Genomic DNA, 26564 nt, shown 5'->3' on the forward strand with positions numbered 1-26564 from the left:
ACAGTAGACTACAGTGTGTACCAGTAACTGTGACGGTGTGACAGACAGACTACAGTGCGTACAGTAACTACAGTAGACTACGGTGCGTACCAGTAACTGTGACGGTGTGACTCAAGCTGCTGGTCTCCGAGTCGATGTTCAGCGTCGTCAGACTGGCCACTTCCTGCTCCTCGCAGGCCACGCCCCCGCCCAGGCTGTCCTGGTCCAATGAGCTGCCTCGCCCGCCTCCGGCGCCGCCCCCCCCGCAGGCCTCCGTGGTGAAGGTGAAATCTGAACGGCGGGAGTGAAGTCGGCGTCAAAGCAGTGTTGATTTCAGCGACTAAAACTAAGACAAAAAATGTACTAAATGGACTAAAAGGAAACTAAATGGAATGGAAACTAAATGAACACTAAGCTATGACTATTGACGACTAAAACTAAGACTATAAATATGTTGACAATTCCGTCAACAAATAAAAACTAGACTAAAATGTTAGGAAGGGACTAGTGGACAAGAGATCCAGTATAAGTCATTTTACGACTTGGTTGCATGCTGAAAATAGCCGATCTACAAGCTCACAACGAGTCGTGAGCTTGTAGATCGGCTATTTTCAGCATGCGTAAAATCTGTCATTACGACGGCATCAAGGCCCGCCAAAATACATTTTAGTCGACTAAATCAACTGCAGATTTAGTCGACAAAACTAGACTAGCACTAAAACGTTCCAGGTGACTAAAACTAAATAAAGTTTTATTCCAAAGACTATGACTAAAATAAAACAGATTTGCTGCCAAAGACAACACTGGCGCCAAGCAAGACACACACAGACACACAGACACACACACACACACACACACACACACAGCCGCCTTACTGTCGAACTTGCAGGTGGAATACTGGAAGGCGTTGAAGGAGTCCGATTGGCTGTCTGAGCTGATGACATCAGAGCCGCTGGCGCTGGCGGGCGACGTCCACTCCGAGGGCACCCCGGGGTCGTCCAGGGGTCGGGGGTCGTCCAGGGGTCGCGACCCCTGCTCCAGGAGCTCCGGCAGGTCCCGGGGAACCTCCAGACTGCCGGGGCTGCTTCCGCGACGCCCCTGTGTGTGTGTGTGTGTGTGTGTGTGTGTGTGTGTGTGTTGCGTTGCGTTGCGTTGCGTTGCGTTGCGTGTGTGTGTGTGTGTGTGTGTGTGTGTGTGTGTGTGTGTGTGTGTGTGTGTGTGTGTGTGTGTGTGTGTGTGGCGTGCGTGCGTTGCGTTGCGTGTGTGTGTGTGTGTGTGTGTGTGTGTGTGTGTTTGTGTGGGCAGGTGTGGAAAAAGTCTCAATTGTTTTACTTAAGTAAAAGTACCAATACTGCAATTCAGAACTACTTCATTACAAGTAAAAGTTGAACATTGAAAATGTACTTTAGTAAAAGTGCAAAAGTATCAGCATCAAAATGTACTTAAAGTACTAAGACTAAAGTATTCCTATTGCAGAATGTGCCATTTCACAAGTTCAAAATGTGTAGAAAATCTATTTCGCGACGCATTGTGAGATGACACGAAAAACATCAGATCTACAAATAGTAAACCAATGGAAAGTAGTAAAAAAGTGCTTCGGGCAAGACCTCTCAACTCCATTGGACCCTCAAAATGTCTGCTAAAGCAACTAACTCCACCACCTATCAAAATGTCTGCTAAAGCAACTAACTCCACCACCTCTCAAAATGTCTGCTAAAGCAACTAACTCCACCACATCTCAAAATGTCTGCTAAAGCAACTAACTCCACCACCTCTCAAAATGTCTGCTAAAAAAGCAGCAATGATGAGGCAGTATTGCTTTGTTTTATTAATAAATATAAGGTTTATGTATCATATACTGACCGCCGTCCCTCGGGCCCGGAGTCTCTCCTGGATGAACTCGTCCATCAGGTCGGGGAAGTTGGGGTTGGCGCTGCCCACGTCGCTGGACACGGGCCGGGCCTTCTGGACCACCTCCCGCTCCTCTCTGTTGGCTACACACACACACCCACACACCCACACACACACACACACACACACACGGTAAGGGCACGCACAGGCGGGTTGGACGACGGATTGTGGACACACACACACACACACACACAGACAGACAGACAGACAGAGCTGTATGATGTAAAGTTCGACAAACAACAGCAATGACTCTACAACATGTGTCTTAGCCTCTACTCTCCTCTGTACAGTAAACAACAGCGATGACTCTACAACATCTACAACATGTGTCTTAGCCTCTACTCTCCTCTGTACAGTAAACAACAGCCAAACACGTACTTTGTGGAACGACATGCGACAGAGTTGCTTTAGACTTTACAGAGACTATTATGAGTACGGTATGTATAGAAAGCCTGTAAAATGTTCCTAATCTGTTCGCAGCGCGACGCGTTATTGCGAGCTTGTAGATTCGGCTATTTTCAGCATGAAACAAATATTGTTAAATTACTTATACTGGATCTCTTGTCCACTCGTCCCTATCGAACATATGAGTCTAGTTTTTATTTGTTGACGACATTGTCAGTATCAATTTAGTCTTAGCTTTTAGTCATCATAGCTTAGTTTTAATTTAGTCTCCATGTAGTTTGTGTCAGTGTAAAAAGGTAGTCGACGAACATTTTTCGTCTTGGTTTTTAAGTCTACGGAATCACCAGTGAACGATGGACAGCTTGTTAGCGTTGTCAGAGGACAGCTGGTACACTAAAGGTGATAATTAAACACTGTAAATGTCACCGTACCCCTCAAGCTAACGGGAACTGATTCATTTATATGGGGGAAAAAAAAGTCCACTCTAAAAACAGAATTCACACGAATTACTAACTGTCATCTTTTACATCACAGACTTGAGCCGCGAGTGTTTGAATTAATGTCCATCTGGGAAAGAGAGCCTAGAGTGTTCACTTGTGCAACCATTGGAAATATAGCAGATCTACAAGCTCAAGTGAGCTTGCAGATCAGATTCTTAAACATGGGAATCCTAATTTATGTAATTTCCTAGATTTTTCTATGATTTATTCATGAAAAAAAATATTTAAAAACAATGTTAGGTGTAATATTAATTATGTAGGAAACAAAAAAAATAAAGGGACCCAAAAAAGGGGTCCCAACCCTCTGTTTTCTACTCAGTGATAAAAAAAGACCACAGTAATAATTCATAGTGTGACAGTACTGTTCTAACGTGGACTGACTCTCCCTGCATTGACTACTGCAGTAGGCCTATAGTGGGTGGGCTCTAGGACCCTGTAGTAGGCCTAATGTGTGGGCTCTAGGACCAGCGTTAAAAGAAAAGTACGACACGTTACGACCGCCCAGAGAAGCAGAGTGCAGATATTAACTCGCACCATGCATAGCGAGAGCAAATTAACTCGCCCCATGCAGCGAGAGAGCAAAGCGACAGAGAAACAGATCACCTTTGTTACAACAGTCCAAACAGACAGGCAGCATACGTTAGTTTAATTTAGCTCCGGTTCAATTGGAGGCGAGTTAGAGTGTTTTGCAGGTTAGGTAGTATGAATAGGCAGCTAGCAGTCAGTCAGCCAGTGAACGAGTTAATCACTTCAACCCCGTACTTAAGTCCCGCAGGGCTGTATACTAGGGAGGGCCGTCCTTGTTTTTTTGTTCTACACCAAATATTTTTCCAGTGCGCAAATATATAATCTCAATTTTTTTATCTGGTGGGGTGAAGTGACCGCAGACTGGCTCAGTGCATTCCCCAAAGGAACTGTACTGTGGAGCGGGTTGACGTTCTAGTGCTAGCGCTAACACGGAGCAGCTAGCGACAGTTAGCCGCGGCTTTGAGGACATTAAAGCCGTGATGCTAATTAAACAGTCCTTACTCCTATAGCTATTACACACACACACAGCCAGACAGACAGACAGACATACGAGGCCTGGGTCCGAACAGGCACTGCAAATATCAATTATTTTTGTGTGAGTTTTAATCTACATAAGAGTACCAGATGGGCGGGGCTAACCACGTCCCGACTCCCAATAATTCCAAATGTTGTCGGCAAAGCCGGTACATTAACTTAACCCATTCTGACCTGAGATCAGATTCATACGAGGTTTCCACTGGACACACACTGGTCTGATGAACCCATTCTGACCTGAGATCAGATTCATACGAGGTTTCCACTGGACACACACTGGTCTGATTAACCCATTCTGACCTGAGATCAGATTCTAAAAATGTCAGTCGTTCTTCGAATTTTTCAAAAATAGCAGACCTACAAGCTCATAGCGCGCCACTCGGTGGCGCGCTATGAGCTTGTAGATCTGCTATTTTTCAATAGGTAAAGCATAACATGATGCTAACACCACAATGGGTGCCCGGTCAGAATGGGTTAAACTGCCTTTCATGTTGTCATTGTGGCAAATTCTACCCGTCTGGTAAGAAAGTGGAGTAGAAACAAACAATCTATCTACAGACAACTAAAGATCTACAGACAACAACAACACACTAGGACTTTGATGCCAGCCAAAGAACTACAGGTTGTAACTAGAGATGTGCCGATACTGGATCGGTATTGAAAAAGTATCGCTATCGGCCCTTATTTGGTCATATCGGTGAATATGTCACTATGGCACTATGGCCGGTAAATAAAATGTTGGGGCATGTGGAGTATGCTTTGGAGTTGCCCCAAACTGCAAGTTTGAGTGAGGAGTCTGCTATGAACACAACACAAGATATATAGCTAGATAGCCATTATTATTATTATTATAATAATAAAGTATTATTATAATAACAATAATTATTATTATAATAATTATTATTATAATAACAACAATAGGACATACTGTATAACAGTGGTTCCCAAACCTTTCAGCATGTGACCCAGAAGAGAAATGAGTGTCTGGCTGGGACCCTGACTAGTGGAAACTGCAGATCTACAAGAGATCTACTAGATCTAGCAGATCTACTAGATCTACAAGCCCACGCCGTGGCACGAAGCAGCGCGTTGTGAGCGTGTAGATTACTTAAACGTTTGTTTTCAAATTTATGGAATTTCTTGGATTTTCCTTTTTTTTATCTTGTGAAATTACTCAAAATCACTGAATTTGCTTATTGTTAAAAAATCATTACTTAATTTACAAGAAGTCTACACAATTAGAGAACATCTTAACGACCAAAAAAAAAAAGCTTTAGTTCTGGGTCTGAGACTAGAGACTAAGGGCTGTATTTTGTGTGTCTTAAGTACCAGGTCTTATTACCTAACTTGAGTAAACTAAAGACCTGGAGGCGTGATCAATGCTCTTTGGCCACTCAGAATAGCCAAAGAGCATTGATCACGCCTCCAGGTCTTTAGTTTACTCAAGTTAGGGAATAAGACCTGGTACTTAAGACACGCAAAATACAGCCCTAGATCTCATCAAAAGGTGGTTCCGTGGCTCGAATGCCAAATAAACAATGGGCCTTGCTGTGAAAAGGGTCTGAAAACCACTGGTATACCAGAGAAAACACTAAAAGCATGTGAAGCATCTGTGATTTCAGCTAAATCGTGGATTCCTTTTCTTTTCTATCCATTTTCCACGAAGGGTTAATTGAATTGTCATAGTGAGGTATAGGCCATTCTCAACACAATAAAGGGGACGTGTGCTGCCCTCTGGTGGTGGCGTTGTGTCCTAACAGGCTTTCTATCCCCTAGTAGGTTTGAGCTGAACGCACCGTGCACACATGATGGAAACACACAGTAGCACATTTAACAACACCAGAAACCTCATATGAGCCAACGAGCAAAACAAGGCAAACATTATTCTTTTTTTGGGGGGGAGGGGGGGGGGGGGGCTCTGCATTGCCACATGGGTCTCCCCCCCCCACCTTTCTCTTTCCTTTCACTGACTTCTTTTGGGATTTCTTATTTTCTACGGCCGTTTTCTGTCACCTGTGGGTTTTTATTTTTCTTCTCTGCAAAGCCTGAACATAAATGGCTGTAGTTTTCCCGGGGAGGAGGTTGAAGGAGGAGGAGGAGGTGGTCACGAGGAGGCACGAGGAGGTCGCGAGGAGGAGGAGGAGGAGGAGGCCGCATGCAAACATCCATGAGGTTGAGAGAACGACGGTAGGGAGAGGAGGAGGAAGAGGAGATGAGTTCAAAGTCCCAAACCGTAAGGAGAGGAGAGGAGAGGAGAGGAGAGGGGAGGGGGGTGGAGAGAGAGAGGGGGGGGGGGCTTGAATGGGGAGGCGGGGCTGCCGTAGGAGGGGCTACGGCGTTCAAGGAGGAGGAGGAGAAAAAAAAACACAGGCCAAAAAATTAAAGTTTCAAGTCCAGCAGCAAGATGATGAGTTTCAGCCCAAAAAATATATATATAAAAATAACCATTCATCACAACCAACAAACCGGTTAAAAAATATAAGAAAAGAAGAGGAGTTGCCGGCCGGGTGGTGCGTATGCGTTTAGACGGATAAGATTATCTGTCTCTTCAGCCTGGTCTACTGATGATGCGGTGTCCCGGGTGGTGGCGGGTGGGTGCTGGGGTGGTGGAGGTGCCGATTGATCCTCACCTGGCACCGCCGCCGCGGCCGCGGCCGAAGCCGCCGCTGCCGGCATCGTCTTGCGTCCAAAGTATCCCAGGACGTGCGAGTAGAGCTCCCGGAGAGACGCGTCCCCGCCCCCGGGCCGCCGCTGGGGGGAGGAGCCCTGGGAGGAGCCTCCGCCTCCACCGCCACCGCTGCCCTGCTGCTGCTGGCCCCTCCCCCCCCGGGGGTGGGGCTTGGAGGAGGAGGAGGAGGAGGAGGAGGAGAGGGCGTGGACCACCGTCTTATAGACGCCGCCCAGCCGGGCCACCTGGTTGTGACGAGACGACGAGGCGCTGCCGCGAGGCTCCTGGGAGCGCGAGCGCGACGAGCGCGACAGGCGGGCGCGCATGTTACCCATGGAGGAGGAGCCAGAGGAGGAGGAGCCTGAGGAGGAGGCGCTCGCCGCCCCAGCCGTCTCTGGGGGGCGGACCTCGGCCCCCCCCGGGGGCCCGGATGAGGAGGATGATGAGGATGATGATGAAGGCGCGTCCTGCTGCTGCTCTGTGTCCGTGGCCTCCAGACCGCCGCTCTGCTCCCCTCCGACAGAGGCCATGAACGCCAGGTCGGCGGACGCCGATTTCTCGCCGTCGAGACTCCCCCCCCTGACCTTACCTGAGCCCCCTCCTCCTCCTCCGGGCGGCGGGGGGGGCGGGGGCGTGGCCGAGTGGCTGCTGTGCGTGTGGAAGTGGCTGAGGCGCCTCAGGCGGGCCCTCCAGTGCGCCTCCTTGCTCTCCAGCGGGTTGTGGAACTGGACCGAGTCGGTGGAGGGCTGGAAGCTGACGTGGAACGCCCTGACGTGGCGCTTCTTGGGGCGGCCGCGGAGCATCTTGGCGGCCCCCGCGGCGGCGGGCTGCTGTTGTTGTTCCGGGGGGCCCTTGTTGGGGGCCGGGGGCGGGGCCCCCGGGGGGGTCTGCAGGGGTCGCGTCGACTCGGTGCTCGATTCCATCTCGCCGACGGTGGCGTCTTCTCTGACCTCCTCGGCCCCTCCTTTCTCTACCTCGTCCCCCCCCTCCCCCCCACCCGTCCCCTCTTCGGCTCCTCCCTTTCCTCCATCATCTCCTCCCTTCCTGTCTCTCTGGGCGTTGGCCTGTCGCTCCAGCGTGGAGCGGGGAGGGGGCGGCAGCGCCCCCCAGTGGCCCTGCATCTCCAGACACTGGTAGATGCTGCGCTGCGTCTCCGTCTCCTCGCTGTCCTCCGTGGACTCCACGCTGCTCTGCCGCAGCGGCGGCGGCGGCTGCTTGCTACTTACCTGTCGGCCATCTTTATCCTCCTCCCTGGCCACCAGTCTGGCCTCGGCGGGCTGCCCCGGGGGCGTCCCCCCCGCCTGCGTCTTCACGATGCCCGTCTGCACGGAGGAGGAGGAGACCTGCGGCGGCGGGACGGGGAGGTGGTCTCCTCCTCCTCCTCCTCCCGCCTCTACTCTCTCCCCTCCTCTGTTGCTGAGGTAGTCCCTGATGGAGGAGAACAGGTCCTCCTCCTCCTCCTCCTCTTCCTCCTCTTCGTCCAGCTCCCCTTCGGGGGAGAAGGTGAAGGCAGAGTCGCTGGCCCAGTCGGAGCTCATGGAGCTCATGGGGGGGCTTTGGGTGCCGAGGAGGCCGAGGCTGACACCGGGCCACGAGCGGTCGCACGCCACGCCGTTCTCATCCACGCCCGCGGTGGAGGAGTGGGCGTTGAGGGAGGGAGAAGAGTAGGAGGGGGGTTGGGGGGGTTGTGAGGGAGAGGGGGGTGGCTCTGCGAGGCTATTGGCTGTGAGTAAGGAGGAGGAAGTGGTGGTGGGGTGGTGTTGGTTTTGGGGGTGGGTTTCTGCACCTTTGACCCGCTCTGCGATGAACGGCTCCATGACGTCGGAGGCGCTGCTGCTCCGCGGGAGAGAGGAGGGGCCGGAGGAGGAGGAGGGGGGGGCGGGGGGAGGGGCCGCCGCGTCACACCGCGGGAACACCTCGGAGCAGGAGGAGGAGGGGGGCGGAGCCTCCTCGCTCTGGGAGGAGTGGCGCATCCGGGAGGGACGCGTTGTGGCGGCCGTCAGGGTGATGGGCGGGTCGTCCAGGTCTGGTGGTTAGGGGGGGGGGGGAGGGGAGGGGGGGGGGAGACAGGGGGAGGAGGGAGGGAAGTTAGTTAGGTTAAGGGTGTGGTTGAGGAGTTCACGCAACGACACAACAACAAGATGTAGTTTAAAGGAGAATTCCATGCTAGAATGCTTTCTTATCTTTCTTTGTAGTTGTTACGTTCCCACCAAAGAGGTCCAGGCTGTTTCCCCTACCATAAGCCCTCAATGAATTGCATTGCATTGAATGGGAATTGAATGGGGCTATGGGGTGTTATGCTAGTTCGCTTATTTCCATCGAAAGAAGTAGTAAAGTGTGCAGCTTGGGATATTATTTACATTATGAAGAGAGGATACAAAGAAATTATAATTTTGAGCGATGGAAATAAGCAAATTAGCACAACACCCCCATAGCCCCATTCAATTCAATGCAATTTATTTATGGCTTATGGTAGGGGAAACAGCCAATAAGGAGCTTTTGCACAAAATAACACCTGGACCTCTTTGGTGGGGACGTAACAACTACAAAGAAAGGTAAGAAAGCCTTTTAGTATGGAATTCTCCTTTAATAAATGGAAAAATAATAATAATAATTAAAATCCTGAATTATTTTTTTGCTATTTTTTAATTGGAATCCTGAAAATGTACATTTTTATTTAATTTAAAATGCCTTTAATTATAGTTATGTTAATTGTTTAATTAAATAGAAATACATTGGACATTAAAAAAATGACAATTACATTCAAGCGGGTAATGTTTGCATGTTTGGAATTGTAACAGCTGAAATCAATAATATAATCAGTATTCTGATAAAAAACCTTCATGCCACATTACAAGGTGTGGGGCCGCATGTGGCCACCGGGGGGCACCAGTTGCCCATGTACAGTATATAGCTTGCTGCTTAGCAGAAAAGGAAATACAAAAAAAAAATGTAAAGACATTTAAAAATATTTTTTTTGTCAACGGAAATGGCAGCTTCCTTACTGGGATTTCGGGAGGTGTAGTTCCAGACTCTATATAGCATTCTGGGAGGTGTAGTTCCAGACTCTATATAACATTCAGAGGTTGTGGAATAATAGTTGTGTGGCTCACAGTATATGTTTCTTTTCCCTTTTTGCTTCCTTTATGATGAATTCCTGTTCTGTTCATTGACTATATAGAAGTGTCTATTTGTACGTCTCTAAATGTTTTGATGAATTGAACATGGTGGACCCTCTTGTAAACAAGTGTAATGCTTAATTGGGTCGTCCACTCACAGTTACCAGTCTTTGTATTGAGTCTGTGCTTGAAATGTACTGTAATTCTGCAAACTGTTAACCCATTCTGAACGGGAACCCGTTTTAGTGTTAGCATCATGTTATGCTTTAGCTATTGAAAAACAGCAGATCTACAAGCTCATAGCGCGCCACCGAGTGGCGCGCTACGAGCTTGTAGGTCTGCTATTTTTGAAAAATCGAAGAACGACTGACATTTTTAGAATCTGATCTCAGGTCAGAATGGGTTAATCAGACCAGTGTGTGTCCAGTGGAAACCTCGTATGAATCTGATCTCAGGTCAGAATGGGATAATAAATCAATCAATCAATCAATGCCTCCGTGAGACTAATGTCACAGAAACCCACAGCCGTTTTGTTAGATGGGTCGGACAACAGTTCTGCATAATATATAGACGCCTGCCGGTCACGGTACATGACATGTACAGTATATAGTACACATATACAGTATAGAGACGTCTGACGATCACGGTACCTCTTTGAGGAATCAGAGAAACTCTCAACAAAACAACCCAAAGGACACACGGCACCAAAAATGAACCGAACAATGAACCAAACAATGCACAGTTTGCACACGTGAAAGAAAAACAAAACACAAGCCGGTGGAATGACGGCAAAGTGAACGCCGTAAAGCGAAACGGCGATGATTTATGCTACAACTTATAACAAAGAGTGGGTGGGTGGTCGTCCATTTCAGACAAGCAGGTAACAGAAGGAAGGGAGGGAGGGGGGGACAACCGACAAGGTTCAGAAGGTTTAGGGCCGATTCATACTCCTATTTTACAGCTGTTTCGGCGCTGTAGTGCCGAAATGATTTCGGCTCGTCAGAAAATTTCAGTAGCACCGAAGAGTCGACTTTAGGACGGTACCCCCCCCCCCCCGAACCTCAAATTACGTCACATTGTAGGCTCTACAGCGCCGAACTGACTTTTATTCGGCTCTAAAATAGGAGTATGAATCGGCCCTAAGAATAATTGAATACGTGGAATGAAGCAGAAGAAAACCTACGTTTTATAAGATATATTGTTCAGGGCATGCAGAGTGACAGACAGACAGACACCCCCCGGACTATCACGTTGGAAAGAAAACACGCCAGCAGACAATCAGAAACAAACATACAAGGGAGAGAGTGAGAAAGACAAGGCAGGCAGACAGGCAGGCAGACAGACAGACAGACAGACAGACAGACAGGCAGGCAGGCAGGCAGGCAGACAGACAGGCAGGCAGGCAGGCAGGCAGGCAGACAGACAGACAGACAGGTAGTCAGACAGGCAGACAGACAGGCAGGCAGGCAGGCAGGCAGGCAGGCAGACAGACAGGCAGACAGGCAGACAGACAGACAGACAGGCAGGCAGACAGGCAGACAGGCAGGCAGACAGACAGGTAGTCAGACAGGCAGACAGACAGACAGGCAGACAGGCAGACAGACAGACAGACAGGCAGGCAGGCAGGCAGGCAGGCAGGCAGGCAGACAGACAGGCAGACAGGCAGGCAGGCAGTGTGTACCTGCCAGCTGGTCGGCTAGGGGGGGCAGTAAGGGGTGGTGGTGTAGGTGGTGGTGGTGGTGAACAGGAAGAGGTGGAGCCAGAGCGGGAGCGCTCTTAGCGCTGCGGATAAAGGCCGAGGACAGCAAAGAGTCTCCCGTAGAACAGCTACGTAGGGCTGGGGGGGCCACGAGGGGGCCACAGGGGGCCACGAGGGGCCACAAGGGGGCCACGAGGGGACAGGGACAGATAGAGAGAGAGGAGAAAGGGCAGAGAGGACAGAGAAGAGGTAGAGAGGACAGGGTACGGGGGAAACAGAGGAGACATGTTAGAGACAAAGGGGACAGCGATGTGAGGACGAGAAGAGGTCGAGAGATAAAGACAGGGAAAGGAAGACACAGGAGAGAGAGAGAGAGAGAGAGAGAGAGAGAGAGAGAGAGCAGGTTTAACAAGGTTTAGAATTAAAGAAAACATCGTCCTAATCGACACAGGAGAGCGACGGAGGGCTTGAGAGAGAGAGGAGGAGGACGGAGGGAAGGAAAGAGAAGGAAGGATGGGAGGTGGTACAAAGGAGACCGCAGAGGGAGAGAGAGGGTTAACAGGGAAGAGGAAAAGAGACACAGTGACTAATATAGAAGAGAAGAGGAGAGGAAAAGAGACATCTTGGCCAGCGGTACGGCTACAGTTCTCCTCGCCGGGATGCTGTTTGCAGTCTTTATTAACCTCTATACGAGGGGTAATTTTAGCAGGGCCCTCATAGGGCCCTTGTGTGTGACATAGTTGTGTTTTTCCGTGTTTATATCATCTTTTTTACCTAAATGTAACAATCAATGGCCAATGAAGGGCCCCAGGAGCCTAAAGCACAGCCTGTCACGTAGAAGGTTAGGCTCGGAAACCCAGACGTTTTTATTTCCAGGGAGAGAAAAAAAAAGTCCGTGTCCGACTAGTCCACTTCAATACGGCATAGAGTAGCGCAAACGTCGGTCTCTCTCTCTCTGCTGATTTCTGATCGTCTGCACCTTTGTTAAATTGACGCACACACGTACATACACACACACACTCCTCTCTCTCTCTGTCGCTCAAATTAATTAGTCTCATGTCTAGATTCTCCCGGCGGATCCTGCCGGGAGCTGCCTATGCCATAGAAAGCATAGGTGGACCCCAGGCTAGTGTGGGGCAGACCAGGCTATGTAGAAGGTAAACACACCTGTCATGTCATGTCTGCTTGAGTACGAATGTGTCTCCTCGGCTCTGCGCGACTAATTAGTGCAGATGTCCCGATACTGTATCGTTATCGGCCCTTATTTGGTCATATCGGTATCGGAGAATATGCCAGTCTTTCGCTTCTGCGACATGAAGGGAAACATGTGTGTACTGTACAATTTTAATTAAAAAAATGTCACTAACAGAGACTTCTGAGCGGAACGACATCGTGTTGTGGTGACAGTTTGACTAGACCACCCTCCCCCATAAACACAAACACACACACATGTACACGTGCACTGCGCCTAGGTTTCTCTACAGCAGGGGAAGTGGCTGTAAACGGCACAAAACCGCCCACACAAAATGTTCCTCTATGGCAGGGGAAGTAGTTGTAAGGTCACCGCACGCACACACACACACACACGCACCCACACCCACACACACGCACACACACGCACCCACACCCACACGCACACACCCACACCCACACACACCCACACACACCCACACACACACACACGCTGGCCTCACCGACGGTCTTCTGCCGCACCATGCAGCGGGCCTTCTCGATGCCCGGGGAGCCCGCCGTGGTGGCACTGCGCTGCCTCATGGGCACCGCCTGGCCCGGCTGGTCCCGGCTCCACCCCTTGGAGAAGGACCGGTCCACGGCCGGGCGCTGGCCCTCCGACCCCATACCTGGAGAGGACACCAATGAGAAGCAACTGAAAAAAACACCTTATTTCTTTTTAAAAACCTACATTTTTATCCCACGATTTTGTAACCCAGTTTTCTTTTTCACCCAGTGCCAATTATCTAATGTAATCCTGGGCGCTACACTTCCTCTGCCAACCTGGGGGGGGGGCAGCGGACTGACCTCATGCCTCCTTCTATGCATGAGGAGTCCAAGCTGCTTCTTTTCACCTGACAGAGGGGAATTTCCCCGGCCGGACGTATAGCGCGTGGAAGGAACACGTTATTCCAACCAGTTCCTTTCCCCTCCATCAGGCGCCCTGGCTGGCCAGGGGGAGGCAGTTTAGAGACCAGGATTACTGCATGTTTTTGTGAGGGTACCTACCCTAGGGGACACGGGGAGAACATGAAAACTCCACACAGAAAGGCTTCTATCTGTGAGGCGACAGCACTACCAACTGTGCCACCGTGCCCCTTATTTCAATGGTAGTGGATGGAGAGAGAGAGGATTTTTGTCCAACCACGAAACGGCAACCAACGGGTGTGAAGAGGGGCAGAACCATGGGCGGGACTTGATAAAAGGGTGAATTGTGTTCGTATAGAAAGCCGACACGATTAAAACCTTTTTTAGCCTAGGAGTCGATGGACTCGCTGATGGGGCGCTCGTTTTACAACACGGGCGATAAAACAAGCGCCCCCATCAGCGGACCCATGTTTACGTTCAGAGAGTGTACAAACGGGGTCTATTTGGGATGCTCGTGTGCGTGTGGTCCAGACCTTTTCCTTTGTGCTTCTTCTGTTTCTGTTCACTCAGTTTGTCCAGAGGCAGCTCGTTGAGATCCACACTGTACAGGTTCCTGGCCAGAACCTAACACACACACACACACACACACACACACACACACACACACACACACACACACACACACACACACACACACACACACACACACACACACACACACACACACACACACACACACACACACACACACACACACACACACACACACACACACACACACACACACACACACACACACACACACACACACACACACACACACACACACACACACACACACCATTGCTGTCTGTCATGGCCGTACCTTTGTTGCAGAGCTACATGATAATGTCATTATTAATCTCGTCTCGCTGTCAGCCTGTCACTCGCTTACATTTTGACTACCGCAACGCTACCGTTGTAGGCTTGTAGCCAACTAGCCATTGAAGTACAACAGAGAACTTTGGGACATTGAGGGGGCAGAAAACAGAGCCCGAGTGCTGTTCATGCAGGCCCGAGTGCTGTTCATGCAGCCTGGAGTGTGACAAGCTGGGCGGCGCAAATAAGAGCAATTTTAATTTATGACGACTGTTTTAAAGTATTGTACAGTGACAACTACAGTCTCTGTAATGTTTATGTTGTACTATTACTAAAAACGATCTAAAATAAAGGGATTTAAGATCAGAACACGCATTATGCAAATGAACCGTTAAAGCTGATAAGAATATTCAGATGTTTCTTAACCCATTCTGAACGGGAACCCGTTTTGGTGTTAGCATCATGTTATGCTTTAGCTATTGAAAAATAGCAGATGTACAAGCTCATAGCGCGCCACCGAGTGGCGCGCTACGAGCTTGTAGGTCTGCTATTTTTGAAAAATCGAAGAACGACTGACATTTTTAGAATCTGATCTCAGGTCAGAATGGGTTGATCAGACCAGTGTGTGTCCAGTGGAAACCTCGTATGAATCTGATCTCAGGTCAGAATGGGTTAAGAGTGTTGTACCTTGGTGAGGGTCTCCATGGTGTAGGACCACTCGGTGACCAGCTCGTCCCAGCAGGTCAGAGAGGACAGGACAGACAGCAGGTCGTCCCACAGCTCTCTGCTGATGTACACGTTCAGGTTCCCCTTGATCCACGCCACGATCAGAGTCTGGGACACACCACGCCCCCGGGGAGACATTCAGAGGGACAGAGACATTCAGAGAGACAGAGACATTCAGAGAGACAGACAGAGACATTCAGAGGGACAGACAGAGACATTCAGAGGGACAGACAGAGACATTCAGAGGGACAAACATTTCGTTTAGCTTTTTATTTGTAAACCTGTGTAATTTCACATGTATTGTATTGTATTCTTAGTTTTTATTTTCCTGATCTTCTGATGTATTGTGATGTATTTCTATGATATTGTATTACATAAAACTTTTTATATTTATTATAAATAAAACTTAAATTAAAATGTCGGGGCAGCGGTGGCCTAATGGTTAGAGGAGCGCCCTTGTTGCCGAAAGGTTGCCGGTTCGATTCCCCCAGACGGGTAGGAGAAAATCTGGGTGGGGAAGTGATTGGTCATCACTCACCACCCAACACCGCTGAAGTGCCCTTGAGCAAGGCACTGAACCCCCAACTGCTCCAGTGGAGCTGCTTAGTGGCCAACAGTATAAGGTTGTACTGGTCAGCTCCCAGGTTTTAATGTCTGTCTGTGTGTTTCTATGTGCAGGGCGTTGCTGAAAAGGAGCACTTGTGCTCAGCTACTTCCCTGGGTAAATAAAGGATTAAACAATGGGTGGTCCCCTATGATGCTTATATATTGTAAAACGTCAAACTAACTGATGAAATGTCTGTTCTTGTTCCAATGATAATTGGAACCTTGGGGAGGGTGGGGCGATGGGGGAATTGTAATGAAAATGAAAAATGCTTAATAAAAACGTGGTCACAAAAAAAAAAAGGAGTGGTCCGCTGGTTCCAATGGCCCCTAGGACATAATGGACCTTGACGGTCAGAGAGTGTCAAAGCGCTGCCTGCTCTACCTGGAAGACGGGCCCGGCCAGACGCCCAGACATGGTGTTGGTCTTCTTTCCAGGCGGCATGATGGACGGAGGTCTCTTCATCACAGCCTCCGTCACTCTGAGCAGAACCAGCAGGATCTGTTCCCTACAGAGCAGAGCACATAGGATGGGTCAGAACCAGCAGGATCTGTTCCCTGGAGAGAGCAGAGAAAACACTCTGAATACACTCTGAGCAGAACCAGGATCTGTTCCCTGGAGAAAGCAGAGAAAACAGGGTCACTCTGAGCAGAACCAGCAGGATCTGTTCCCTGGAGAGAGCAGAGAAAACAGGGTCACTCTGAGCAGAACCAGGATCTGTTCCCTGGAGAAAGCAGAGAAAACAGGGTCACTCTGAGCAGAACCAGCAGGATCTGTTCCCTGGAGAGAGCAGAGAAAACAGGGTCACTCTGAGCAGAACCAGCAGGATCTGCTCCCTGGACAGAGCAGAGAAAACAGGGTCACTCTGAGCAGAACCAGGATCTGCTCCCTGGAGAGAGCAGAGAAAACAGGGTCACTCTGATCAGAACCAGGATCTGTTCCCTGGAGAGAGCAGAGAAAACAGGGTCACTCTGAGCAGAACCAGGGTCTGTTCCCTGGACAGAGCAGAGAAAACAGGGTCACTCTGAGCAGAACCAGCAGGATCTGTTCCCTGGAGGGATCAGAGAAAACAGGGTCACTCTGAGCAGAACCAGCAGGATCTGTTCCTGGAGAGAGCAGAGAAAACAGGGTCACTCTGAGCAGAACCAGCAGGATCTGTTCCTGGAGAGAGCAGAGAAAACACTCTGAATACACTCTGAGCAGAACCAGGATCTGTTCCCTGGAGAAAGCAGAGAAAACAGGGTCACTCTGAGCAGAACCAGGATCTGTTCCCTGGAGAAAGCAGAGAAAACAGGGTCACTCTGAGCAGAACCAGCAGGATCTGCTCCCTGGACAGAGCAGAGAAAACAGGGTCACTCTGAGCAGAACCAGCAGGATCTGCTCCCTGGACAGAGCAGAGAAAACAGGGTCACTCTGAGCAGAACCAGGATCTGCTCCCTGGAGAGAGCAGAGAAAACAGGGTCACTCTGATCAGAACCAGGATCTGTTCCCTGGAGAGAGCAGAGAAAACAGGGTCACTCTGAGCAGAACCAGGATCTGTTCCCTGGACAGAGCAGAGAAAACAGGGTCACTCTGAGCAGAACCAGCAGGATCTGTTCCCTGGAGGGATCAGAGAAAACAGGGTCACTCTGAGCAGAACCAGCAGAATCTGTTCCTGGAGAGAGCAGAGAAAACAGGGTCACTCTGAGCAGAACCAGCAGGATCTGTTCCTGGAGAGAGCAGAGAAAACACTCTGAATACACTCTGAGCAGAACCAGCAGGATCTGTTCCCTGGAGAGAGCAGAGAAAACAGGGTCACTCTGAGCAGAACCAGCAGGATCTGCTCCCTGGACAGAGCAGAGAAAACAGGGTCACTCTGAGCAGAACCAGGATCTGCTCCCTGGAGAGAGCAGAGAAAACAGGGTCACTCTGAGCAGAACCAGGATCTGTTCCCTGGACAGAGCAGAGAAAACAGGGTCACTCTGAGCAGAACCAGCAGGATCTGTTCCCTGGAGGGATCAGAGAAAACAGGGTCACTCTGAGCAGAACCAGCAGGATCTGTTCCTGGAGAGAGCAGAGAAAACAGGGTCACTCTGAGCAGAACCAGCAGGATCTGTTCCTGGAGAGAGCAGAGAAAACAGAGTCACTCTGAGCAGAACCAGCAGGATCTGTTCCCTGAAGAGAGCAGAGAAAACAGGGTCACTCTGAGCAGAACCAGGATCTGTTCCCTGGACAGAGCAGAGAAAACACTCTGAATACACTGAGCAGAACCAGGATCTGTTCCCTGGAGAGAGCAGAGAAAACAGGGTCACTCTGAGCAGAACCAGCAGGATCTGTTCCCTGGAGAGAGCAGAGAAAACAGGGTCACTCTGAGCAGAACCACCAGGATCTGCTCCCTGGAGAGAGCAGAGAAAACAGGGTCACTCTGAGCAGAACCAGGATCTGTTCCCTGGAGGGATCAGAGAAAACAGGGTCACTCTGAGCAGAACCAGCAGGATCTGTTCCCTGGAGGGAGCAGAGAAAACAGGGTCACTCTGAGCAGAACCAGGATCTGTTCCCTGGACAGAGCAGAGAAAACAGGGTCACTCTGAGCAGAACCACCAGGATCTGTTCCTGGAGAGAGCAGAGAAAACAGGGTCACTCTGAGCAGAACCAGGATCTGTTCCCTGGACAGAGCAGAGAAAACAGGGTCACTCTGAGCAGAACCAGCAGGATCTGTTCCCTGGAGGGAGCAGAGAAAACAGGGTCACTCTGATCAGAACCAGGATCTGTTCCCTGGACAGAGCAGAGAAAACAGGGTCACTCTGAGCAGAACCACCAGGATCTGTTCCTGGAGAGAGCAGAGAAAACAGGGTCACTCTGATCAGAACCAGGATCTGTTCCCTGGACAGAGCAGAGAAAACAGGGTCACTCTGAGCAGAACCAGGATCTGTTCCCTGGAGAGGGCAGAACACACAGGAGGCCCGTTGCAGTGTTGTTTTTGTCGACTAAAACCAAGACTTAAAATGTTCGTCGACTACCTTTTCTTCACTGACGAAAACCACATGAAAACTAAATGAAAGCTAAGCTACGATGACTAAATATACTGACAATTTCGACAACAGATAAAAACTAGAGTATAATGTTAGGGAGGGTCTAGTGGACAAGAGATCCAGTATAAGTCATTTTACACTTGGTTGCATGCTGCAAATAGCTGATCTAGAGGGCTATCAGCTATTTTCAGCAAGTGTAAAACCAGCCATTATGACGGCATCAAGGCCCGCCAAAACACATTTTGTAGACTAAAGTGTGTGTGTGTGTGTGTGTGTGTGTGTGTGTGTGTGTGTAACGTATTATGGCCTTGGGATGTAACTATCAACTTATTGTCCTTGTATTTGGAAGTCTGGGCCATGTCCATAAACTTGTGCTCAGGGGTTTGCAATTGGGTGGATTGCTAAAAACAAATGCAAAAAAGCTGGCTAAATACTGTTCTGTCTCAGCTACTATGGGCAGTCTGTCTGTCTGGAGAAGGCGTTGTTTCATTTATCCCTAGGTGGCTTAAAAAACCCAAAACAAACATCCTGTCTAGTAGTATCAAGTATATAGTATGTCAACAATGTGCTATATATATTTATTTATTTTCTCTTCTTTTCCCTCTGTGTTAAGCATGTGCAGCAGCTATATCTGGTTGGACCATATAATGTATAACCTTATTCTGACCAGTGTTTGGGTCTATTCTGTATACGCCACTTGTGCAGATCCAAATAAAATAATTCAAATGTGTGTGTGTGTGTGTGTGTGTGTGTGTGTACCAGGTCCGGTGGTCCATGGTCTGGTGCATCACCAGACTGCGGTAGATGTTCAGAACTCTCTTGCTCATGTCCACGTGCTCCTCCAGCAGGGCCTTGATGTCATTGGCCGGTTCCAACAGGAACACGTTGGAGGAGTGGGTGATGAACGCCTACAGAGAGAGAGAGAGAGAGAGAGAGACGGACCGGCATCGCTATCAGCATCGCACGCGTGCGTGTGTGTGTGTGTGTGTGTGTGTGTGTATATAAATGGCGTTGCAAACGTGAAGCGAGGAACGCAGGCGTTGTTGTCTGTATCAACGACAGGTCTGCTCCAGGTCTGCTCCAGAGGGGCGCGACAACGCAAGCATAAAAAAAGAAAAGCTAAACAATATCCAGGTCCAAAACTGTGGAATGCACTTCCCATTGCAGTCAGAACTGCAGCATCACTCCTAATCTTCCGCCGTAGTCTGAAAACCCACCTTTTCAGACTCCATCATGGCCCATAGCACTTACCCTACCCCCTTAGATAGCATTTCTGTAGACTTAGAGCATTTGATACAGACTTATAGCATGTTATGTAGACAGCACTATAATTGCATTGTATGTAGTCATAGCACGTCATAGTACATATGTATATCATAGTAGTATATATGTATATAGTTTATATGTATAGTTTCATTATATAGATATTCCACTGTTACTTTCTTAGCTTACGCATGTTTCATGATAAATGTTTTATGTCCCATGCTTTTTTGTTCTTGCTTAATGTAAATCGCTCTGGATTAAGAGCGTCTGATAAATGCCTACATTGTAAATTGTGAGTCGCGTGTGCACAAATCCACGGGACCGCGCTCACGTAAAGACGCTTGCGTTGTCGTCGCACAGCGACTTCTCAGAGCAGAAACGCAGGTCTCGTTGAAACATGAACTATAGGCGCGTTTTATTTATCGCTCCCCGTTTGAAAGGACCTTATTATAGCTACAGAGATTGCAATTTACAATTTAGGCATTAATTAGACGCTCTTAATCCAGAGCGACTTACATTTAGCAATAACCAAAAAGCATGGCAATACATCACATACAGTACATAAAAAAGTAGTTATCCATGTGTAAGCTAAGAACGTAAAGGTCATTACACACTGGCGAATTGGCGACGCGATATATTCGTGCGAATAATTCGCATTTAAAAAAAAACCAATTGAAGTCCATGCAAGCTTCCACATCAGTGGCGAATTTGCGAAAATGCGACAGTTTTCGCTCTTTATTTGTTCGCTCTGGTGTCGTATTTTGCAGAGATTCGCAGGCGAACTGCAACATGCAATATTTCGCATTTTCAGATCGCTTATTTCGCATCGCGTCGCTAATTCTCCAGTGTGTAATGACCTTCACAGTGGAATATCTATATAATGAAACTCTCTCTACGTCGTCCTCAGACGTGCCCTCCATCGTCGTCTCCAGTCATCTCGGTTCTCCATACATCTGGCCAGCTCCTTTGTGCTTTCCGCACCAGTATCTCTCTTTAGTACGTCCACGTAGGTAGGTGTGGGACGTCCTCTCGATCGATGCCCGTGTGTTGGTTCCCACAGTACAAGCTTTTTGGCCGGGAGTTCTTGATGTCGGTGGCAGTGGCCAGCTAGTCTCATCCTCCTTACTGCTATCTTCTCCGTTACACTTGGTAATGCCCCGTACAGACGCTTGTTGGTGATGTGCTCATCCTGGTTGATGTTCAGTACCACACGTAACATTCTTGTGTAGCACCCGTCCAGGGATTTCTGTAGGGCTTGTTTAAGTGTCCAGCATTCACAGCCGTAGAGGAGGACGGACTCCACAGTAGCAGAGAAGAAACTGATCTTGATGTGTCGGGGGAGGTTGGATTTCCACACACTGGTCATACCGTTAAGAGCTCGCCAGGCGAGTGCCTTCCTCACTTTAAGGTCCTTCTCTGTGGAGTCGACCCATGCGCCCAGGTATTTGAAGTCGCTGACCTCCTTTAGAACAGTACCCTCTATTGTCGTTAGGGGCAGATGCTCTTGGGGGATGTTATATATTATGACCTCAGTCTTCTATAAACTATACATATAAACTATACTATACTATGGTATCCATAATTATGTACTATAAAGTGAGGTGACTACCGTACATACAATGCGACTCTACTGCTGTCTGTCTAGGTAACATGCTATAAGTCTGTATACATAAGGGGCTAGAGCAGGGGTGTCAAACTGGCGATCGGCGATCAAGTTGAGCAAAGCCACTCTTCTCTGCCCCTTTTTCTAACAGACACAGTTAACGATCGCTTGTTAAGTGCCTGCCAGACAGACAATCAGATGAAATGCAGGCAGGTGTAGAGTAGAGTGTAGACTAGTGAACTGAACATCTCTTTATATCAAGTACTTCATACCAGCCCCTTATGAAACTACTTCTCCCCAAATCCAAATGGATTTCATTTTCCATCCTGAATGGCAGTAACTAGCATACAATGAGAACTGAGAAGATCTCCACAAAGGTTTACTCATCAAAACTGATTATAAAACTGTAACCATCAAAGCATGCACTCAACATATAATGGTTATGTGACCATGGCATGTGCATAATATAAAATCTTATAAGTTGTATCTGATATTGATTAATATGGGGGGTGGGTTCAATGAATCGATTATTAATCGGCAGAGCTGTCGACTATTCGATTTGGCTGATGGTCACTTTGTGGCATCCCTACAAGTTACAACAAGTGAGTAAGTGACTATCTCTCTTCTATATCTATCTCCCCAATTTCCACTGAGATTATGGGGTGAATGAATGTGGCCAGACCCATCTTCTCTTTCTGTCATAGTGACATTGTCCTGCATCAGATCATGTCCAAATCAGGTTCTCCAATCTCCAGTAGCCTTCTTTATTGAAGATTTTTTGAGTGGTGCAACCACTCCCTTATACGGAGCTGTGTGTGGCTGGCTGGGTCTGAGCACTATGTGTGTGGCTTGCTGGCTGGCTGGGTCTGAGCACTCACTATGTGTGTGGCTGGCTGGCTGGCTGGGTCTGAGCACTATGTGTGTGGCTTGCTGGCTGGCTGGGTCTGAGCACTATGTGTGTGGCTGGCTGGCTGGCTGGGTCTGAGCACTATGTGTGTGGCTTGCTGGCTGGCTGGGTCTGAGCACTATGTGTGTGGCTGGCTGGCTGGCTGGGTCTGAGCACTATGTGTGTGGCTTGCTGGCTGACTGGCTCGGTCTGAGCATAGATAGATAGATAGATAGATAGATAGATAGATATTATTGCAGTGACTGACTGAGACATCGAGCGTGCATCCGCAACTGGTTGTGGCCCCCATCAAGTGACCTTTTGATCAATGCGGCCCTCGCCCCAAGTTGAGTTCGACACCCCTGGGCCGCTAGAGGGTAAGTGCTACGGGCCATGATGGAGTCTGAAAAGGTGGGTTTTCAGACTGTACAGATAGTGTGTATATAGTATACAATATATATACGTAGTTTCATTATGTAGATATTCTAAAGCTTGTGTATGATTCATGATGACTATTCATTGTGTTAATGTATTTGATGTTTTACCGTTTTGGTGTTCTTGCTTACTGCTTACTGTAAGTAAACGATTTACTGTAAGTAAATCGATCACACACACGCGTGCGTGCGTGCGTGCGTGCGTGCGTGCGTGCGTGCGTGCGTGCGTGCGTGCGTGCGTGCGTGCGTGCGTGCGTGCGTGCGTGCGTGCGTGCGTGCGTGCGTGCGTGCGTGCGTGCGTGCGTGCGTGCGTGCGTGCGTGCGTGCGTGCGTGCGTGCGTGCGTGCGTGCGTGCGTGCGTGCGTGCGTGCGTGCGTGCGTGCGTGCGTGCGTGCGTGCGTGCGTGTGTGTGTGTGTGTACCTGTAGTGTAGTCTGGACCCCAGCATGAATGCTGTGTGTGTGTGTGTGTGTGTGTGTGTGTGTGTGTACCTGTAGTGTAGTCTGGACCCCAGCATGAATGCTGTACTCCAACAGGTCTTCGTCCATCGACTTGTTCCCCTGAAAACACACAAACAAACAATTATTATTAAAAAACAATAACAGGTAGTTAGATAGATAGATAGATAGATAGATCTTTATTTGTCATTGCAACGTGTACAACGAAATTAAAAGTGCCAACCAATCAGTGCATCATATCACAAAACAACATACTGTACAAGCTAAAACAAAACACACATGACTTCTTGTTATTGCACAACCCCAGCAGCACTAATGCACAAACATGTAATTTCATCTGTTATCGCACAACAAACCCTTATTGTACTTTAACATAGCAGAGAAAAAACTAAAAGTGTCGCAGCAACAGATCATTTTTAGCAGCATTGAGTGCAACTACCACTGTGGGATAGTGTGGTGTGGTCAATAGTTTTTTCAATTTAGTCGACTAAATGTCATGAGGTTTTAGTCGACTAAATCTACAGTTGATTTAGTCGCCAAAAATGTATTTTTGGCGGGCCTTGATCCTGTCGTAATGCCGATATACAAGCTCACAGCGATGTGAGCTTGTAGATCTGCTATTTTCAGCATGCAAACCACGTGTGAAATGACTTATACTGGCTCTCTTGTCCACTAGTCGCTTCCTAAAAAATTTAGTCTAGTTTTTATTTGTTGACGAAATCGTCAGTATATTTAATCTTAGTTTTCATTTAGTTTCCAATATTTTTTTGTCAGTGGAAAAAAAGGTAGTCGACGAACATTTTTCGTCTTAAAAGGTATATTCAGTGATTTCACTTAATTCAAATATCACTTATTTTTTATGATAATCCTCTCTACTATAGAGTGTGCTGACCATATAAGGAGTTCCTCCCTGTCCCCAGTTAACCCCATGGGGGTCAAAAAAACGTATGTTTAGTTTTTGGCTATAGGTGGCCTGCCACTTTATTTTTTTACCTACCCTTCTATGTTTAAATTAATTTCATTACTAAAATCTGAAAAACAAAAAGTAAGTATAAATTGGGTGCTTTTATTCCACTGTACAAATAGGGAAAGCCTTCCGATATGTCTATGTATATCGTGTAATCTGTAATGTATTGTATATACTTCCGATTGTATACTTTTATGAATCTGTGCTCCGAACCATGTGATCATGGTCGTGAGTTAAATAAATGATGATGATGATGATGACATCTTGTTACCACCACTGGTATAATATATTCCCCCATGGTCCCCTCCTACTGTTGATGAATTTACACATGAATTTTATGATTGTGTGGTCCCCTTATTTTATTATCTTATCATTTTAACAGTGCATTAGAATATTTAATATTTATTAATGGATTGAGATGACTTGACTGGACTGGACTATGACGGACTAACAGTGTTATGCCATGAAGTTTTAGCCCCTTCAGTGGGGTTTTTTTTCGTTGTCTTTGCGTCCTCTCTTGATACTGTTATATGTTGTGCTGCACTAACTAAACAGAATGTCGTTGTATGTCTCATACAGTGACAATAAAGATCTTATCTTATGGTACTCACGTCGTCGTCCTCCCTGTCCCCCGGCAGGGAGCTGCTGTCCATGCTGGTGTCCATGGAGGACATGGTGGGGACGGGGTAGGGTCCCTCGTCTGGCTCCTTCATGAAGACAGGCTTGTCCTCGGCAGAGATCCACTCCTGGTAGACCCTCACCACCTTACGCATGGCCGCTGCCTCGCACATGGGCAGGAGGAACGCCTGGGGGGGGGGGGGTCAAAAATATAAATGGATTTAAATGTTTTTGTCGTAGTCTCTTTGAGTAGTTTTCACTTCGTTTTAGTCACGTTTTAAAACAGTTTAAGTGCCAGAGACGTTAAGACGAGTTGAATCCAATTATGCACTGATTGCCATGGACGATAAGACTCCATATTTAGAAAGTTCCTCTAATCTGGTGTACAGGTGATGACATGCACATTACATGCATAATAGAATTACATTTTCTTTATTTTTTTATAATGGGCTAATTGGCAACGAAAGCCAAAACTGGTGACCACCAGGTGGCGCTGAAAGAGTTGTTAAAAATGCAATTCATTGTTAAGTCACCTGGAATTTTTTGAGAGTCGAGTCTAGATTTAGTCGAGAGACACAGAGAGACAGAGTCAGAGAGACAGACAGACAGAGAGAGACACAGAGAGACAGAGTCAGAGAGACAGACAGAGAGAGACACAGAGAGACAGAGTCAGAGACAGAGATAGACAGAGAAACAGAGAGAGACAGAGTCAGAGTCAGAGACAGAGACAGAGAGACACAGAGTCAGACACAGAGACAGACGGACCTGTCTGAATATCTCGGTGATGAAGTTGACGTTGGAGCGGGTGCTGGTCAGAACCTTCCGGACCACCTCCATGTCTGTGAGCTGCTCGTCTCCCAGGGAGCAGAGCGAGGACGACGACGGCTCCCGCTCCGTCAGCGTGGAGGTGTTGGACCGGCACGGCTCCGCCCCCTCCCCGCCCCCCCCGGCCCCGCCCCCCAGGGCCCCGGAGAGGCCCCCCCCACCGCCGCCGCCGGGCCCCGAGAGGCCACCGCTGCCCCCCGACAGGCCGCCGTCCAGCAGGTGGTTGTCCAAGCGGTTGGCGGCCCCTCCCCCTCCTCCGCCGCTGGCCCCTCCCCCTCCGCCGCTGTCGTCAGAGCTGCCCGTCGCCGAGCGCGCCGCGAAGCTGGCCGCCGCTCGCTGTGTGGGGGGGAGGGGGAGGGGGAGGGGGGGGGAGAGGCGGAGGGGGGGGGAGAGAGGCGGAGGACAATTCAATTGGCGCCATGCCACACACGCCATTAAGCAATATTATGTCAACATTTTAATTACTTTATTTTTTGACACATCTAGGGGCCACAATCTGCACTCAAATATGTTCCTAGAAGCTTTGTCATTGGTCGAAAAAAAACCCGTCCAAATGACTAACGGCCAAGCTACACCAGGCAATTTTGCGCGTGTGTGTATGCGTTTACTCCGCGCGTACAGTGCGTTTGGATAGGACCAATAATATGTCACTGATACCAGCTACACCAGACGCACGGATACCGCGGGCCGTCCTACGCGTGCTCTAAAAATAGGATCGGTTCTAATTGTTTTACGTACATATGCCCCCATGCGCACAAATCTGCCGCGCGCCACAGATCTGCCGTAGCCGCGGGGCATTTCGCACGCATACTTTGTGCGCGCAGTGCGCTTACAGTACGTCAAACGCACACATGCCTGGTGTAGCTTGGCCG

General features: G+C 48.7%; 1 protein-coding gene across 1 annotated transcript in view; it reads right to left on the minus strand.

Annotated features, from left to right (window-relative positions):
• Positions 1-26564, minus strand: part of ralgapa1 (Ral GTPase activating protein catalytic subunit alpha 1) — a gene marked incomplete at its 3' end in the record, with an annotated part of 112020 nt that overhangs the window by 56521 nt on the left and 28935 nt on the right. Inside the window, exons 10-21 of the mRNA XM_080783393.1 lie at positions 25633-26028; positions 24861-25055; positions 23316-23384; positions 19399-19547; positions 16013-16136; positions 14986-15132; positions 13974-14064; positions 13038-13202; positions 6488-8551; positions 1843-1973; positions 855-1077; positions 91-270 (exon numbers count right to left, since the gene is read on the minus strand). Of these exons, the coding sequence (XP_080639519.1) occupies positions 91-270; positions 855-1077; positions 1843-1973; positions 6488-8551; positions 13038-13202; positions 13974-14064; positions 14986-15132; positions 16013-16136; positions 19399-19547; positions 23316-23384; positions 24861-25055; positions 25633-26028 (3934 nt within the window). The remainder of the gene's footprint in view (positions 1-90; positions 271-854; positions 1078-1842; positions 1974-6487; positions 8552-13037; positions 13203-13973; positions 14065-14985; positions 15133-16012; positions 16137-19398; positions 19548-23315; positions 23385-24860; positions 25056-25632; positions 26029-26564) is intronic.

The sequence above is a fragment of the Protomyctophum bolini genome, assembly GCF_963924005.1.
Source record: "Protomyctophum bolini genome assembly, chromosome: 15".
Classification (NCBI taxonomy): domain Eukaryota; kingdom Metazoa; phylum Chordata; class Actinopteri; order Myctophiformes; family Myctophidae; genus Protomyctophum; species Protomyctophum bolini.